At 43.6% G+C, this 17112-nt stretch overlaps 1 protein-coding gene across 2 annotated transcripts in view; it reads left to right on the top strand.

Annotated features, from left to right (window-relative positions):
• ATF6 (activating transcription factor 6) overlaps positions 1–17112 on the top strand; it is a 313452-nt gene that overhangs the window by 37422 nt on the left and 258918 nt on the right. Inside the window, exon 4 of one of the 2 annotated variants that reach the window (XM_044302164.1) lies at positions 16758–16946. The exons of the other annotated variant lie outside the window; for it this stretch is intronic. Coding sequence (XP_044158099.1) covers positions 16758–16946 — 189 coding nt within the window. The remainder of the gene's footprint in view (positions 1–16757; positions 16947–17112) is intronic. 2 annotated transcript variants of the gene reach the window in all.

Genomic DNA, 17112 nt, shown 5'->3' with positions numbered 1-17112 from the left:
GTTCCCTTTCCCGCCTGTGTTCAGTGTGGAGTTTCCCCCCACACTGAACGTAACATAAAGGCAGTAGAAATGGCACTGAGGTTTGTAATACCAGAGGTAGAACACAGGAAGATTTGTCTTCTATTCAGACAACTCTACAACAGTGGCCTACATAAACCATCAGGAAGGAACAAGAATCCCTTCCCTTCTACTCCTATGTCAGAATTTCTTTCAGATAGCAGAGGAAAGAAGTTTTTTTCTGTCAGCAGTGCATCTGAAGGGGAAGAAGAACGTCATAGCAGACTTCCTAAGTCGAGTTTCTCTAAAACAAGGAGAATGGTGCCTAAACAAGGATAATTTTTTTTAGATAGTCCAGAGGTATGGTCTTCCTACAGTGGATCTTTTTGCCTTAAGAGCCAACAGAAAGGTGGAGAGGTTTTACTCCCGCAACCATTTGGACGACCCGTTGGCAATAGACAGGCTAGCACAGGATTGGAGTCAGGAGCTAGGACAGGAATCCTAAACAGCGGCCCTCCAGCTGTTGTAAAACTTAAACTCCCACAATGCCCTGCTGTAGACTAATACCTGTAGGCTGTTCGAGCATGCTGGGACTTGTAGTTTTGCAACAGCTGGAGGGCCGCAGTTTGAGGATGCCTGAGCTAGGATATGCCTTCCCTCTTTTTTTGCCTTATTCCCCAGGTGCTAAAGAAAAGAGAGAGAGTGAGGGGCCTCGGTTATATTAACAGCCCCAAGGTGGCCAAAGAGATCTTGGTACTCTAGTCTGCTAAGAATGTCAGTGGAAATACCGTGGACCCTTCCATTGAGGGGAGATCTGCTTTTTCAGGGCCCAATAGTTCATCCCAACCTGAAAATTCTCCATCTCTAGGTCTGGATTTTGAAAGGAGAGTCTGGTCGGGGAGAGGATTATCCGCTAAAGTAGTCTCCACTATGCTAAAGAGTAGGAAGGCCGTCACTGCAAGAAAATATAATAAAATTTGGACGATATTCGGGTTTAACCCAGACCCCTTCAAGCCTCCTGAAATTCCAAAGATTTGGGAATTTTTACAAACAGGGCTAGATAGGAATCTTATGGCATCTACGTTTAAAAGTCAAAGTAGCTGCTTTATGTTATTTCTTTGATGCCAAATTAGCAGAGCATGCTTAGATTAAATGTTTCTTGTCGGCAGCATCAAGAATGCACCCTTCTATAAGACCTTTGTCTCCCCCATGGGACTTAAATACTGTCCTCTCCGTTTGAACCATTAAACGAAATTTGCATTAAAATGCTTTCTTTCAAATTGGCCTTCCTCTTACCCTGGGTTCACACCTGAGCGTTCACGATGGAGCGCTCAGTATGCGCGATTGTACCGGCGTTTACAATCGCGCATACAGAGGCAAGCGAACGCCCATTGCCGCGCGTTCCCAAAGTCTATGTACGGGAACGCGCGCCAAAACGCCCCAAAGAAGCTCAAGAACTTTTTTTTAAGTGTAGGGCTGTAAAACGCTTAAGTGTGAACCAGGGCCATAGGGAAGCATTGGTTTTCATGTGTTGAGCGTTTTACAGCGCGTTTGAACCTAGAATCCACGTCGTCATGGAGGATAGACGAGAATCTCCTATTCAGTTTGTGGATAAAGCAAGGGCGCACAATTATAGCTAGATGGGTAAAGAACGTGATTTCCCTGACTTATTCCTCCCTTAGCCTGACTCCTCCTTCAGGATTCGAGGCTCATTCCACTATAGCTGTGGCCGCCTCTTGGGCAGAAAGGGCGTATGCTTCTCTGGCCCAGATGTGCAGGGCGGCTACCTGGAGTTCCCTCATACCTTGTATTGTCTATAAAAAATAAATAAAAAAAAACTGCATCTTGACTCAGATGCAGCTTTTGGGAGAAAGGTGCTTCAGGCTGTAGTTCCCCCCCCCCCCCCCCATTTTCTTTAATTTATAGTTTATTCTCGCATGGGTGAGGGGAAAACAATAATTGCTCTTACCGGTAATTGTTTTTCTTGAAACCCATGACTGCACCCCAAAAATTTCCCCTCCAATAACAAAACAAATATATTATTTTTTTTTTAATTAGAAGGGAGATAATTTACCAGATTGGTTCCCTTCTTTTCCACTTTGGGTGTTTTTCTTCAGTTGTCAACTTTCCTTTTCTTGGTAGTTGGCACTCCTTTTTTTTCTTCATTTTTCCCTCCCTGCCATCTGTGGCCGTTACTTTTTTATTTTTCAATTCATATAGCTGTAAGAGGGCTTGTTTTCTGGAATTGAAAAGTTGCGCTTTTCAATTCCAACATTTAATATTGCATAAAATGAAGTTGGGAGCTGAAAAAAAATTCCAAATGGGGTGAAATTAGAAAAACACAATTCCTGAACAGTTTTATGGGTTTAGTTTTTTTGGCGTTCGCTACGGGGTTAAACTGACCTATTGCTTTTATTCTCTAGGGCAGTACGATTATGGCGATACTACACGGATGCGTGTCACAAATGCTTTCGGATCACACTGCCGCAAGTGTGAAAATAGCCTTACTAAGGCAGTAGTAGTAAATAAATAAAATAACACAAATTAAAAAAATTTATTTTATTGAAATAAAACAACACACAACCCTCGATGACTATCTTATAAAAAAATAATAATAAAATGCTGTCATTAATGTAGTCCAACAAATCCAAAGTCGTCCAATTGGGGGATCTGAAAAAAAAAAGGATAGGAAAAAAAAAAAAAAACACATTAGTCCTGCGCTGTGTAGCAACAGCTCCGGGCCCTCTCTAAGCCTTTCTGTCGTTAGCAATCAAACCCACGCTAGAGCAGAATTCTTAGGCTTCCTGCCCGACCATTCTCCTTCTTAGGTTTCATTCACACATCCGTGTGTGTTTTGCGGATCCGCAAAACACGGACACTAGGAAATGTGCATTCTGCATTTTGCGGACCGCACATCGCCGGCACTTAATAGAAAATGCCTAATCATGTCCACAATTGCGGACAAGAATAGGACTTTTTTCGGGAACGGAATTGCGGATCCGCAATTCCCGATCTGGGCAGCACATCAGTGTGGCCCCATAGAAATGAATGGGTCCCTAATTCCGTTCCACAAAATGTGGAACAGAATTGCGGATGTGTGAATGGAACCTTAGAGGGGAATTTCAATATAAGGGACATCATGGGGAATATGAATTTAGCATGGATAGGGTAATATCATAAATATTCCTACAATAACAATATTGAAGGGTTTCTGCAGTTCTTTTTAACTGATGAATTGACCTCTAGATAGATCATTAGCATCTGCTTGGCGGAGGTCCAACACCCGGGTCCCCAGCTGATCAGCTGTATGGAAAGGCAGCGGCGCAACAGGAGCACCACAGCCTTCTTTCTGTTTCCCTTAGGCCCAGTGACATCACGACTAGTATCACTGGCCTGGACGGGGCTAACCCCATTCAAGTGAACGGAGATTAGCTGTGCCCAGGCCAGTGATGTCATGACGTCACTGGGCCTGAGGGAAACAGAGAGAAGGCTTGGGCACTCCTGGAGCGTCGCTGCTTTCTCAAAGAGCAGATCAGCGGGGTTTCCGGTTGTCAGATGCTGATGATCTATCCAGAGGCTAGCTCATCAGTTGAAAAGAACTGCAGAACCCCTTTAAGAAATGTATTGCAATCAATACACATTTAGAAGAAGAAACACTTGGGGCCACAAGAAGACATTATAGTATATGGGAACACACGGAAACGCACACAGGGACAGGGAAATGACACACAGAGGCAGTGACTGACACACACACAGGGAGACACACAGGGACAGTGACACACTAGGACACACACAGGGACACACACAAAAATAGCATCTACCCCTCCAAAACATTGCTGGAGTCATTTATCAAACTGGTGTAAAGTAGAACTGCCTTAGTTGCCCATAGCAACCAATCAGATTTCACCTTTCATATTTCCATAGGCTGTCAAAAATGAAAGGTGTAATCTGATTGGTTGCTATGGGCAACTAAGCCAGTTCTACTTTACACCAGTTTGATAAATGACCCCCTGCATCTTTACCTGAATGGTGTATTATTTGCGGGGTCTTTGAGACAATCATGTGACCTACAGAAGATATTACAAGTCATTTTCCCTTTACTACACAGTCTGGCAGCCGGCTCTACCCTGCATGGATAGTTGGCTCTAAAGCAGTAAAAAGTAGCCATAATAAAGCCACTACAACTACATATGCCTCTGCATCCTGCCCCTTCATTCCTTGCCCTCCTGACAACATGTAAAAGTCCAGGTATATTCCTCCCACTGCATGTATGATAGCAATAATTTCAAAGCTCATGTTACTTGCCTCCCATTGCCCTGCTCACCTGGACTTCACATTACAGGGATCATGCTGTAGATACCGTAGTGTCAGTAAAGTAAAAGCATCAGAGGGAAATCAGCACAGGTTACAATAGCCGATAGACTATTAAAACAAATTTAACTAGAAAAGGTACAATTTCTGGGGAAATTGTGTGAAGTGTTCTTGCCTCCACCAGTAGCTTACAACTGGAGTGGGCGGAGTAACTGGGTGGAGTGGCTTGAGTAAGTGTTGTGTAGTTGGATTGGCTGGAGTAACTGTGGAAAGGTTGCACCTAAAAATCGGGGTGGTTGCACCTAAGGGTCAGGGTGATTGCACCTAAGGGTCAGGGTGATTGCACCTAATCATTGGGGTGGTTGCACCTAAAAGTCGGGGTGGTTGCACCTAAGGGTCAGGGTGGTTGCACCTAAGGGTCGGGGTGGTTGCACCTAAGGGTCGGGGTGGTTGCACCTAAGGGTCGGGGTGGGTGCACCTAAGGGTCGGGGTGGGTGCACCTAAGGGTCGGGGTGGGTGCACCTAAGGGTCGGGGTGGGTGCACCTAAGGGTCGGGGTGGGTGCACCTAAGGGTCGGAGTGGGTGCACCTAAGGGTCGGAGTGGGTGCACCTAAGGGTCGGAGTGGGTGCACCTAAGGGTCGGAGTGGGTGCACCTAAGGGTCGGAGTGGGTGCACCTAAGGGTCGGAGTGGGTGCACCTAAGGGTCGGAGTGGGTGCACCTAAGGGTCGGAGTGGGTGCACCTAAGGGTCGGGGTGGTTGCACCTAATGACTAGGGTGAGTACACCTAAGGGTCCACGTGGGGGCACCTAAGGGTCGGAGTGGGTGGACATAAGGGTTGGGGTGGGGGCACCTAATGGTTGGGGTGGGGGCACCTAATGACTAGGGCGGGGGCACCCATGAGTCACCTGGTAGTCCGGGGGGGGGGGTGTCACCTGGTGGTCTAAGTTAAATGGCTGAAATTTGATTGGCTATTTTAGGCTCCACCCACTTTTTCAAATTTGAATCCCAGTCACCCATTGACAAATTGTTCCAAGTTTAGTGACTTTGCCATTGACCCTCTAAGAGCAGCGGCAGTTTTAAATTTTCCCATTAAAACATATGGCTGAAATTTGATTGGCCGTTGTAGACTCCGCCCACTTTTTTAAATTTTGACCTTTGTCTCACACTGACCCACCCTGCCGAGTTTGGGTGCTGTGGCTTAAATACTGTGAGAATGACAGCTCTTTAACCTCCTCACGACCGCCGTACGCAGGATTGCGTCTTCGCGGCGGTCGTGCTGTTCTGGGTGGACGCGCCGGTGCGTCCTCTCGCGAGACGCGAGATTTCCGGGTATGCCGGCCCGCGCATGCGCATCGCGGGCCGGCAAAATTCAAAGAAGAACTTCGTCATCAACCTGCCGGCCACGATCATTGGCTGGCAGGTTGATGATTTTCAAAAAAACGAATCAGCAGCCAGATAACCCATCATATTAGTAAATATGATGGGGTTATATGGCTGCTGTGCTCCTCTGCTCCTTCTTTTGGTCGGTTGGTTCCAGGAGAGGAGCAGAGGAGCACATCATTACTGTGAGTACCCACTACAGTACACTTAGCCCCCAGATCACCTCCCAGCACCCAATTAACCCTTTGATCACCCTGTCAATCACTAGTGAAAAGGAAAAAAAGTGATCAGTGCAAACTGTCACTTTTTTTTTTTTCACTGGTATTGACCGTTAGGTTTTAGGTATAGTTTAGGTCCCTTGGTTAGGTAGTTAGCGATCAGTTAGCGCCCAGCCCACCGCACCGCAGTCCGTTATTCGCTGATTAGCGTATCGCTAATCAGCATTTGTACTTTTATAGTATCTGAAAGTGATCAAAACTGATCACGGTCAGATCTATAATAGTACTAGTGTCACTTTAGTTCGCCCTCCACCCAAAACGCAGCCTTTGCCCGATCAGGCCTGATCGGTCGCCCACACGTGCGTTTGCCCACGCCCGCCCCACCGCAGTGACAAAAAAATTTTTTTTTTTGGATCACTGCACATTCACTTTACACGCACTGCGGCGATAAAAAAATCAGTTTTGATATTTTTTATCAACCGCAGCGGCCTCCGGTACTTCGCTAGGCTCCCCTTTGTAAGACAGGCTTGCTTTTTTTTTCTTGGGTAGTCTCAGGGAATACCCCGAAATTTAGTTGCCCAAGTGTGGCCCTCTTTAGGCATTTGTTTCTAGAACGGATTGGCGCCTGTGGTACCGCGCGGGCTTCCCCCAACGGCTCGTTACCACCCGTCTTGCAAGGGGGCAGAGGGCCGCACTGTGTAACGAAGAACTGCTCGCGGTGAAATGGAGAGACAAGCGTGACGTTTACATGCTCTCCTCCATTCACGCAGACACAACAATCCAAATTGAGCGAGCAACCCGTGTCATTGAAAAGCCCCTCTCAGTCCACGACTATAACCTCCACATGGGAGGGGTCGACTTCAATGACCAGATGTTGGCTCCGTATTTAGTTTCCCGACGCACCAGACGCTGGTATAAGAAGGTGTCTGTATATTTAATTCAATTGGCTCTGTACAATAGTTTTGTTCTCTACAGTAAGGCTGGGAGAACTGGATCCTTCCTCAAATTTCAGGAAGAGATAATCGCGAACCTCCTGTATCCAGGAGGTTCCGTGGCCCCATCCACCAGTGTAGTTAGCCGTCTACACGAGCGACACTTCCCCAGTGTCGTTGCTGGTACCTCAAACCGACCGCCACCCCGAAAAAAATGTCGTGTCTGTAGCAGGAGTGGAATAAGGCGTGACACCCGCTATTTCTGTCCTGACTGTCCCGACCACCCTGCCCTATGCTTTGGAGAGTGTTTCCGGAAGTACCACTCACAGGTACACTATTAGCATAGGGATCATCTCACCAGGATAGGCACACAGGGCTATTAGGGCCCATTCACTCACAGCTGCTGCAAACGTCTCCTTTCACATGGGACAAAGTGCATAACGCACTTCGCCACATCTTTGGGCGATTTGCGCTTTGCACATTGACCCATGGGGAAGGAGAGGTTTGTTCTATAAAGGTAAAAAAAAAAAAATAAAAAAAAAAAAACACAAAACAGGTAAGCAAACAGGTTAATGTTCAGTTCCAAAAGTTAAAGTTACATGTTCTGTTCCAAAGTTAATAAAATTATTGCGTTGTGTCCTGTTTTTTTTTTTTTTTTTTTTTTTTTTTTTTTGTCTTTTTACCTTCCAGGTGGACCAACCGATCTACTAGCTGCAGCACCGATGTGCATTCTGACAGAAGCATTGCGCTGCTGTCAGATTACACGCAAGTCGGTGTATGCGGCGCTGCAAGACGGGATTTTCTCCTCTGCAGTGACAGATATGTTTGCCGAGGCATACGAGCTGAGGAGGAGGCGGCGTTCCTATGCTTTGGCAAGCACTTTGTATGTATATATATATATATATATATATATATATATATATATATATATATATATATATATATAAAAAAAAAAAAATCCCGGCAATGATTTATTCATCCACATCGATTGATGTGAATGGAGAAATCTGGTTTGCCAGGGCATACGAGCTAAGTGGGTATGGATGTAGGGCGGAGCTCCTATGTCCTGGCAGACGCCTTTCCCCTCCATTTTTTTTTTTTTTGGCAGAGATTTTTTCATCCACATTGATCGATGCGAATGAAGAAATCTGTGCCGTTCATTTTTTTTCTTTCAGCCCAGAGGCTGAACGGAAAAAAAAATCTCATTACCTGTATGCTCAATATAAGGAGAATAGCAGAAACTCCTAATGCTGGCCATACATGTAATGATTGCGGAGACCCTCAAATGCCAGGGCAGTACAAACACCCCACAACTGACCCCATTTTGGAAAGAAGACACCCCAAGGTATTTGCTGAGGGGCATATTGAGTCCATGAAAGATTGAAATTTTTGTCCTAAGTTAGCGGAAAGTGAGACTTTGTGAGAAAAAACAAAAAAAAATAAATCAATTTCCGCTAACTTATGCGAAAAAAAATAAATTTCTATGAACTTGCCAGGCCCCTCATTGGATACCTTGGGGTGTCTTCTTTCCAAAGTGGGGTCACATGTGTGGTATTTATACTGCCCTGGCTTTTTAGGGGCCCTAAAGCGTGAGAAGAAGTCTGGGATCCAAATGTCTAAAAATGCCCTCCTAAAAGGAATTTGGGCACCTTTGCGCATCTAGGCTGCAAAAAAGTGTCACACATCTGGTATCGCCGTACTCAGAAGAAGTTGGGGAATGTGTTTTGGGGTGTCATTTTACATATACCCATACTGGGTGAGATAAATATCTTGGTCAAATGCCAACTTTGTATAAAAAAATATGGGAAAAGTTGTCTTTTGCCAACATATTTCTCTCACCCAGCATGGGTATATGTAAAATGGCACCCCAAAACACATTCCCCAACTTCTCCTGAGTACGGCGATACCAGATGTGTGACACTTTTTTGATGTCAAGGTGGGCAAAGGGGCACATATTCCAAAGTGCACCTTTCGGATTTTGCAGGCCATTTTTTACACATTTTGATTGCAAAGTACTTCTCACACATATGGGCCCCTAAATTGCCAGGGCAGTATAACTACCCCACAAGTGACCCCATTTTGGAAAGAAGACACCCCAAGGTATTCTGTGAGGGGCATGGTGAGTTCCTAGAATTTTTTATTTTTTGTCGCAAGTTAGTGGAATATGAGACTTTGTAAGAAAAAAAAAAAAAAAAAAAACATCATTTTCCGCTAACTTGTGACAAAAAAAAAAAAATTCTAGGAACTCGCAGTGCCCCTCACGGAATACCTTGGGGTGTCTTCTTTCCAAAATGGGGTCACTTGTGGCGTAGTTATACTGCCCTGGCAATTTAGGGGCCCATATGTGTGAGAAGTACTTTGCAATCAAAATGTGTAAAAAATGGCCTGCAAAATCCGAAAGGTGCACTTTGGAATATATGCCCCTTTGCCCACCTTGGCAGCAAAAAAGTGTGACACATCTGGTATCGCCGTACTCAGGAGAAGTTGGGGAATGTGTTTTGGGGTGTCATTTTACATATACCCATGCTGGGTGAGAAAAATATCTTGGTCAAATGCCAACTTTGTATAAAAAAATGGGAAAAGTTGTCGTTTGCCAAGATATTTCTCTCACCCAGCATGGGTATATGTAAAATGACACCCCAAAACACATTCCCCAACTTCTCCTGAGTACGGCGATACCAGATGTGTGACACTTTTTTGATGCCAAGGTGGGCAAAGGGGCGCATATTCCAAAGTGCACCTTTCGTATTTCACCGGTCATTTTTTACAGATTTTGATTGCAAAGTACTTCTCACACATATGGGCCCCTAAATTGCCAGGGCAGTATAACTACGCCACAAGTGACCCCATTTTGGAAAGAAGACACCCCAAGGTATTCCGTGAGGGGCATGGCGAGTTCCTAGAATTTTTTATTTTTTGTCGCAAGTTAGTGGAATATGAGACTTTGTAAGGAAAAAAGAGAAAGAAAAAAAAATCATCATCATTTTCCGCTAACTTGTGACAAAAAATAAAAAGTTCTATGAACTCACTATGCCCATCAGCGAATACCTTAGGGTGTCTACTTTCCGAAATGGGGTCATTTGTGGGTTTTTTCTACTGTTTGGGCATTGTAGAACCTCAGGAAACATGACAGGTGCTCAGAAAATCAGAGCCGTTTCAAAAAGCGGAAATTCACATTTTTGTACCATAGTTTGTAAATGCTATAACTTTTATCCAAACCATTTTTTTTTTTGCCCAAACATTTTTTTTTTATCAAAGACATGTAGAACTATAAATTTAGCGAAAAATTTATATATGGATGTCGTTTTTTTTGCAAAATTTCACAGCTGAAAGTGAAAAATGTCATTTTTTTGCAAAAAAATCGTTACATTTTGATTAATAACAAAAAAAGTAAAAATGTCAGCAGCAATAAAATACCACCAAATGAAAGCTCTATTACTGAGAAGAAAAGGAGGTAAAATTCATTTGGGTGGTAAGTTGCATGACCGAGCGATAAACGGTGAAAGGAGTGTAGTGCCGAAGTGTAAAAAGTGGCCTGGTCATGAAGGGGGTTTCACCTAGCGGGGCTGAAGTGGTTAAAGGTTTCTTATTGAAGTCAATAGGGAAAATCTGATTGGTTGTTTGTGGCTCCGCCTACTTTTTAACATCCCCAAAATGAGATATACATTGGCACAGTCCTCCAGTGACCAACTGTGCCAAGTTTCAGAACCCTGCCATTAACAGTCTAAGAGCAGCGGCAGTTCGAATTTTTCCCATTTAAACAAATGGCTGAAATTTGATTGGCTGTTGTAGACCCCGCCCACTTTTTAATTTTTATTGACCCCAGTCACCCAATGACCTACGGTGCCAAGTTTGGGTATTCTGGCTTAAATACTGTGAGAATGACAGCAATTTAAAGGTTTATCATTGAAGTCAATAGGAAATATCTGATTTGTCGTTGTTGGCTCTGCCCACTTTTTCAATTTTTGAAGCCAAAGTAATCTATGAGCCGATTTCTGATATTTGAAGCCCCTGACATCAATAATGGCAATATTTTTCAATTTTCTGCATTTTTCAATTTTCCCATTGAAATCAATCAAAGAAATCTGATTGGTTGTTTTTGGCCCCGCCCACTTTTCTGAATTTTAATCCTAATCCTAAATTGTCCAACTGTACCAAGTTTGGGGATCCTGCCATTAACAGTCTAAGAGCAGCGGCAGTTTTACATTTTCCCATTAAAACATATAGCTGAAATTTGATTGGCCGTTGTAGACTCTGCCCACTTTAAAACATTTGAATTCTAGTCACCTATTAACCGAATATATTAAGTTTAACAACCCTGCCATTAACAATGTTGAAATGGCAGCAATTTAAAATGTTCTCATTGAAGTCAATAGGGAAAATCTGATTGGTTGTTTGTAGCTCCGCCCACTTTTTAATGTCCCCAAAATGTGACAGAAATTTTCAGGTTGACCCCATGACTAAGTGACCCAAGTTTGGTGAGTTTCACTGCGAAGCTGTATGAGTGAAAACGTTTGCATTTTTCCAATAAAACTCTATGGGAGAAAAAAAGAGGTTTTCGGGGGCCCGCCCCAGGGGCCCGGAGGGTGGGATCGGTTAACAAAGCACAAGCAAGATCCTCGGGTATGTGCCGACCAAGAGTGCAAAGTTCGGTATTGATACTCCTAAATCTGTGGGAGGAGTAGCAATTTGAACGTCTCATTGTGGTCAATGGGGAGAATTTGATTGGTTCTGTGTGGCCCCGCCCACATTTTCGGGTCTCCGAAATGTTCTAACAAATTGCGCGTTGACCCCATGACTAAGTGACCCAAGTTTGGTAACTTTAGTTTAAAATCTGTGCGACTAAGAGCGATTTGAAAATCGTCCCTGTCAAAGTCAATGGGAAAAACGTGGATTTTGGGGGCCCTGTCCCAGGGGCCTGGAGGGTGGGATCGGGTAACAAAGCACAAGCAAGATACTCGGGTGGGTGCCGACCAAGTCTGCAAAGTTTGGAATTTGTACTCCTAAAAATGTGGGAGGGGTAGCAATTTGTAGGTCTCATTACAGTCAATGGGAAGATTTTGATTGGTTCTGTGTGGCCCTGCCCACTTCTTGGGGTCACCGAAATGTGCCCAAAATTTTCGGGTTGACTCCATGACTAAGTGACCCAAGTTTGGTGACTTTAGCGTCAAAGCCTGGCGAGTGGGAGCGATTTGAAAATGTACCCTGTCAAAGTCTATGGGAAAAAAGGGGGCTTCCGGGGCCCGCCACGGGGGCCCCGGGGGTGGGATCGCTCCACAAAGTAATAGCAATCCGATCGGGAACAATCTGCACGTTTTGGTAAATTTTTGTCTATGTAGTGTAAAAACTGTGGGAGGAGTTAGGGTGGCAAATTTGGCTATAATAATAATATATATGTGAGATAACATTAAGTGGTCTTGCTATGCAAGAACACTTAATTACAGGGCCGTTTTCTCTCTGGTTAGCTGTATGTGAGAGGATGCACACTGCTCTGTGGTAGTGGGGGAGGTTATCTGCATTCTGATTGGTCCTGCTGGTTCATGTGAGGAGAGCAAGGGCTTATGGGAAGTGAGGGAAATACAGGATGGCCTCAAGAACATTGCAACAGGAAATGCAGCAGAGGCCATCTTAGGAAGATGCTGAAATAGTGGCACAGAGAAATAGGGTTTACTATGGGCTGAATACAGACATCAGAAAGGTAAAATGAACTGACAAATAAAGCTTCATTAATATTTTTCACCCTAAAGACAAGGACGTGTTTTGGAAATTAGATGTGTAATTTTTTTGTAGTACCGTAATTACTTTGGGAAACTTTGACCTATCCAAGCCGTTCAGAGATTATTTTCTTGTCACATTTTGTTTTATGGTAGTGGCAAATTTGAGTCCCTATCTTTCACCTTTATAAAAAAAAAAAAAAAAAAAAAAATAGCTATTTTCAAAATTAGAATTTCTCTTCTTTTAACACTGATAATGATACAACATAAAATAGCTATTACATAACATTTCCCATATGTCTACTTGGCATAATTTTGTCAATGTCATTAATGTTTTTTACATTTTCAGGAAAATTTCCAAAACCCACTTTTTAAAGGACCAATTCAATTATGAAGTCACTTTACATAATATAAACCACCCATAACTGACCCTATTTTGGAAACTACATCCCTCAAATTATTGATCTGATTTTACAAACTTTGTTTAACACTTTAGGTGATCCATAAGAAAGAAAAATTTAAATTTTGCTTTTTTTTTTTTTTTTTTTTTGCAGATTTTTTAATTTTAATTAATTTCCCCTGTAATGCAGAAAGGGTTAATCGCTAAACAAACCTTGTTTCTTTTTTTTTATCATTATTTTTTTTTTATTACGAAATTCAGCATATCTGGTCATAAACTGTTGTATGGGCACACAGCAGAGATCAAAAGAGAAGGAGCGCATATAGTTTTCAAGAGCCATGTCGTGTTTGAAGTGACAGTGAGGTACCTTAATAGTGGAAACCCACAAAATGTAACCACATTTTGGAAACTACAGATATGTAATTTTTGAGGGGTGTATGAAGGAACTTGATTCCACAGGCATTTCTTAGAATTCAGAAACACATGGCTGTTAAAATGAAAAAGGTTTGTTTAGCTCCAGATTTTTTATTTTCACAAGGGGTAATAGGAAAAAAGCACCCCCAAAATGTGTTAACCATTTTCTCCTGAATATGGCAACACCCCATATGTGATCATAAATTATTGCTGTATGGGCACACAGCGGGGTTAAAAAGAGAAGGGGCAACATATGGCTTATGGAGTGCAGATTTCACTGGAATCATTTTCAGCAGCCATATTGCATTTGAAGCCCCCCTCCAAGGCACCCTTACTGTAGAAACCCCAAAAAAAGTGACCCCCATTTTGGAAACACCCCCTCCCCCTACGGCATTTTTAAAGAGGTTTAGTGGGCACATTGGCCCCACAGGCGTTGCTAAATTTGATGAAAATTGAAAATTTTATAAGACATTGTTGCTTTAGGCCCAATTTTTTTATTTTCACAAGGGATAACGAGAAAAAGAACCCTACATTTTGTTACCCATTTTCTCCTGAATACAGCAACACCCCACATGTGGTAATAAACTGCTTTTTTTAGCACACCGAGGCACTTAGAAGTGAAAGATCACCATATGGCTTTTCAAGTGCAGCTTTCACTGGATTAAATTTCAGGAGCCATGGTGCATTTCTAGAGACTCCACCCTACAGTGGAAACCCCCAAAAAGTGGCCCCATTTTGGAAACTACACGCCCCCCATTGAATTTTTCAAGGGGTGTATTGAGCACTTTTGCGTCACAGATTTTTCATAGGATTTAGAATCACTTGGTCGTGATAATGGAAAATTGCATATTTTGCAAGAAAATTCTTTTAGGTCCAATTTTTTTTAATTTTCACAAGGGATAATAGGAGAAAAAGATCCACACAGTTTGTTACCCATTTTCTCCTGAATTAACCCATGGTAATAAACTGCTTTTTTGGCAAACGGCAGAGTTCAAAAGTAAAGGAGCACCATATGGGTTTTGAAACACAGATTTTGCTGACATCATTTCCAGGTGCCATGGTACATTTGTAGAGACTGAGGTACCCCTAAAGTGGAAAACCCCAAAAGTGATCACATTTCAGAAACTATACCCCCCTGGAATTTTTTACAGGATGTAGTGTGCACCTTGGCTCAACTGGCATTTCATAGAATTTAGGCAACCTTGACTGCCAAAATGAAACATTTATTTTTTCCCTTACGCCCATAACAGCACCCTTGACAGCACCCTTGAGAGACCGCCTCCATCCAGGATAGGAGACAGGAACTTTTGTGGAGAGCTCTTAAGGAGGGGCATTGCTCCTATACCACCAGTTCCTGTTTCCTGTCATATGGATAGGATGACTTAGTGGAGAGTAAAGTCATTAGGCTGCAGGACCCTGGATTAGTCCAAATGGGGGATACCTGGTTCAGCGTAAGCCTCCTCTAGGAGCCGCTGAGTTAGTCTGGTTCAGGTGCAGTCCCGGCGGCACTGTGAGGGGTGGCCAGCGTGCTCAGGCAGTCCGGGGCCTCCCTCTCCTTCTTTCCTGCCTGGGCACATTACAGGGATCGGGGAGAGGCTAAATCCTGCATGAGCTGGCGAAACCGGAAGTACTCAGAATGCGTTCTGGAAGCAGGAAATAATTCTCCTACTAAAGGCCGCACGGAGCACCAGCAGGGACCCAACCAAGGGATACAGTAGTCCCTGAAGCACGCAGTTAGAAGCAGACCAGCCAGTTTACAAGGAGCCCTGAAATCTCCTATGGAAAGTGCTCTATCCTTGACTTCTACCATTGAGGATGAGAGCAGTCAGAGCGCCGAACCGCAGGGTCATAAAGTTAGGCCGGTACTCCTGGTGGGGTAAGGGGGATCTTTCCCCAACCTTTTCTTTCTCTGATAGTTTAAGGGGGTTCTCTTTTCTCTTGTCTCTGTTTTAGACAATTAAAGAGGGACCTAGAAAGGCTGCCTCAAAGACCAGAGGGAAATAATGTGCTGTTTGTAAATAGAAGCTTGCTCCCTCCTGGCCAAAAATGTTATTTCACCATTGTGTCGACAAAGTGGTGGAAGAGGAGTCCCCATCTCTACTTCAATGCTTTACCCTAAGTTCACACTTGCACGTTTTACAGCGCTGTAAAACGCATAACCGATGCAAACCAATGCTTCCCTATGGGACTGGTTCACATTTTCGCGTTTTACATCGCGTTCGAACGCGCTGAAAAACGCCCGACACATAAACAAGTTCTTGAGCTTCTTTGGGGCGTTTTGTTGCGCGTTCCCGTACATAGACTTTCGGGAACGCGCGACAATGGGCGTTCGCTTGTCTCTGTATGCGCGATTGCAAACGCCCGTACAATCGCGCATACAGAGCGCTCCTTTCAGAACGCTCAGGTGTGAACCCAGGGTTAAGGACATTGTAAAATCTGAAGTGTCTGATTCCATGAAAATGTTTAAAAAGTGCCTCCCTTCCACAATCTCTGGCAAACAAGCCCTGTCTACCAGGGCATCAGATTCAGATTCCTCAGACACGAGTGAGCTAGGAATAATCTTAGATAGTTCAGACTCGACGGCGGATGAAGAAACCACGGGCAGACCTTTTTTTTTCTCCCTGATGATACGGATTCTTTACTAAAGGCAATCCGTGCTACTATGAAAGTAGATGAATCCAGAGATCAAAAATCTGTTCAGGATATTTATGTTCTGTGATCTAGGACATAGATATAAATGAGAATATAAAGTTTCTGATCCAAAATGAATAGAAGAAATTGTTTGTTCCAAAAAAGGAAATATCCTCTTGATGAGGCTGGCAATGACTGTTTCTCTCCTGTGGGCAGCAGACTCTCTCGTTTTCTTCAGGCTTGGGAGAAAATTTCCTCAAGCCTTTGGATTTTGGGCATTTATAAATTACGGTTTTCACCTGGAGTTTGTCTCTCGTCCACCGGAAAGATTCAAAGTCAAACATTTTTAAAAAATCTGCAAAAAACCTAGCTTTAAGACAGGAGTTTTTTTTCTCTTTTAGAGAAAAATGTCCTGGTTCCATGGTGGTTTCAATGGAAGATCAAAGTCATCACTTGCAATATACAGCACTTCCGTTTGGAATTTCACAGGCTCCCAGACTCTTCACAAAAATAATGGCAGAAGTCATGGCCCACATAAGAGAAAGAGACATTTTAGTAATTCCCTATTTAGACGATTTTTTGAGTTATAGCAGAATCAAAAAGCCTTCTGGACATACATCTCAAAGAAGTAGTGCGGGTCCTAGAAAGGCTCGGTTGGCAGAAAAAAAGGGGGAAATCGCATCTGATAGCTTCCCAAAAATGTGTTTTTTCTAGGAATGATTCTGGACTCGGGAAAATTATGTTGTATTTTTCCCCAGAACAAGATAGACAAACTAACAGGAGGCGTATGATCGCTGATAGTAGCAAAAAAATGGCAGGCAATGACTTCTACGATACCAACAGTCAATTGGAGCCAGTTTCATGCCAGACCCCTTCAATGTCAAATCTTGAAAGAATGGCAGAGCGCTCTCTCCCTGCTGGATGCACCACTCCCGCTCACTCCTCAGGTAATTCAATCCTTACACTGGTGGCTGAATCCTTTAAATCTGTCCCAAAGTCTCCCTTGGAATCCGCAGGATTTAGTAGCCATCACCACAGATGCAAGTCCATTCGGCTGGGGTGCCTATTGTCAGGGAAATTTACGGCAAGGGGTATGGAAAAAAGTAGAGAGTC

This window comes from Bufo gargarizans, chromosome 7 (assembly GCF_014858855.1).
Source record: "Bufo gargarizans isolate SCDJY-AF-19 chromosome 7, ASM1485885v1, whole genome shotgun sequence".
Taxonomy (NCBI): Eukaryota; Metazoa; Chordata; class Amphibia; order Anura; family Bufonidae; genus Bufo; species Bufo gargarizans.
The sequence above is the reverse complement of the archived record's forward strand: the minus strand, read 5'-3'. Positions and strand labels throughout refer to the sequence as shown.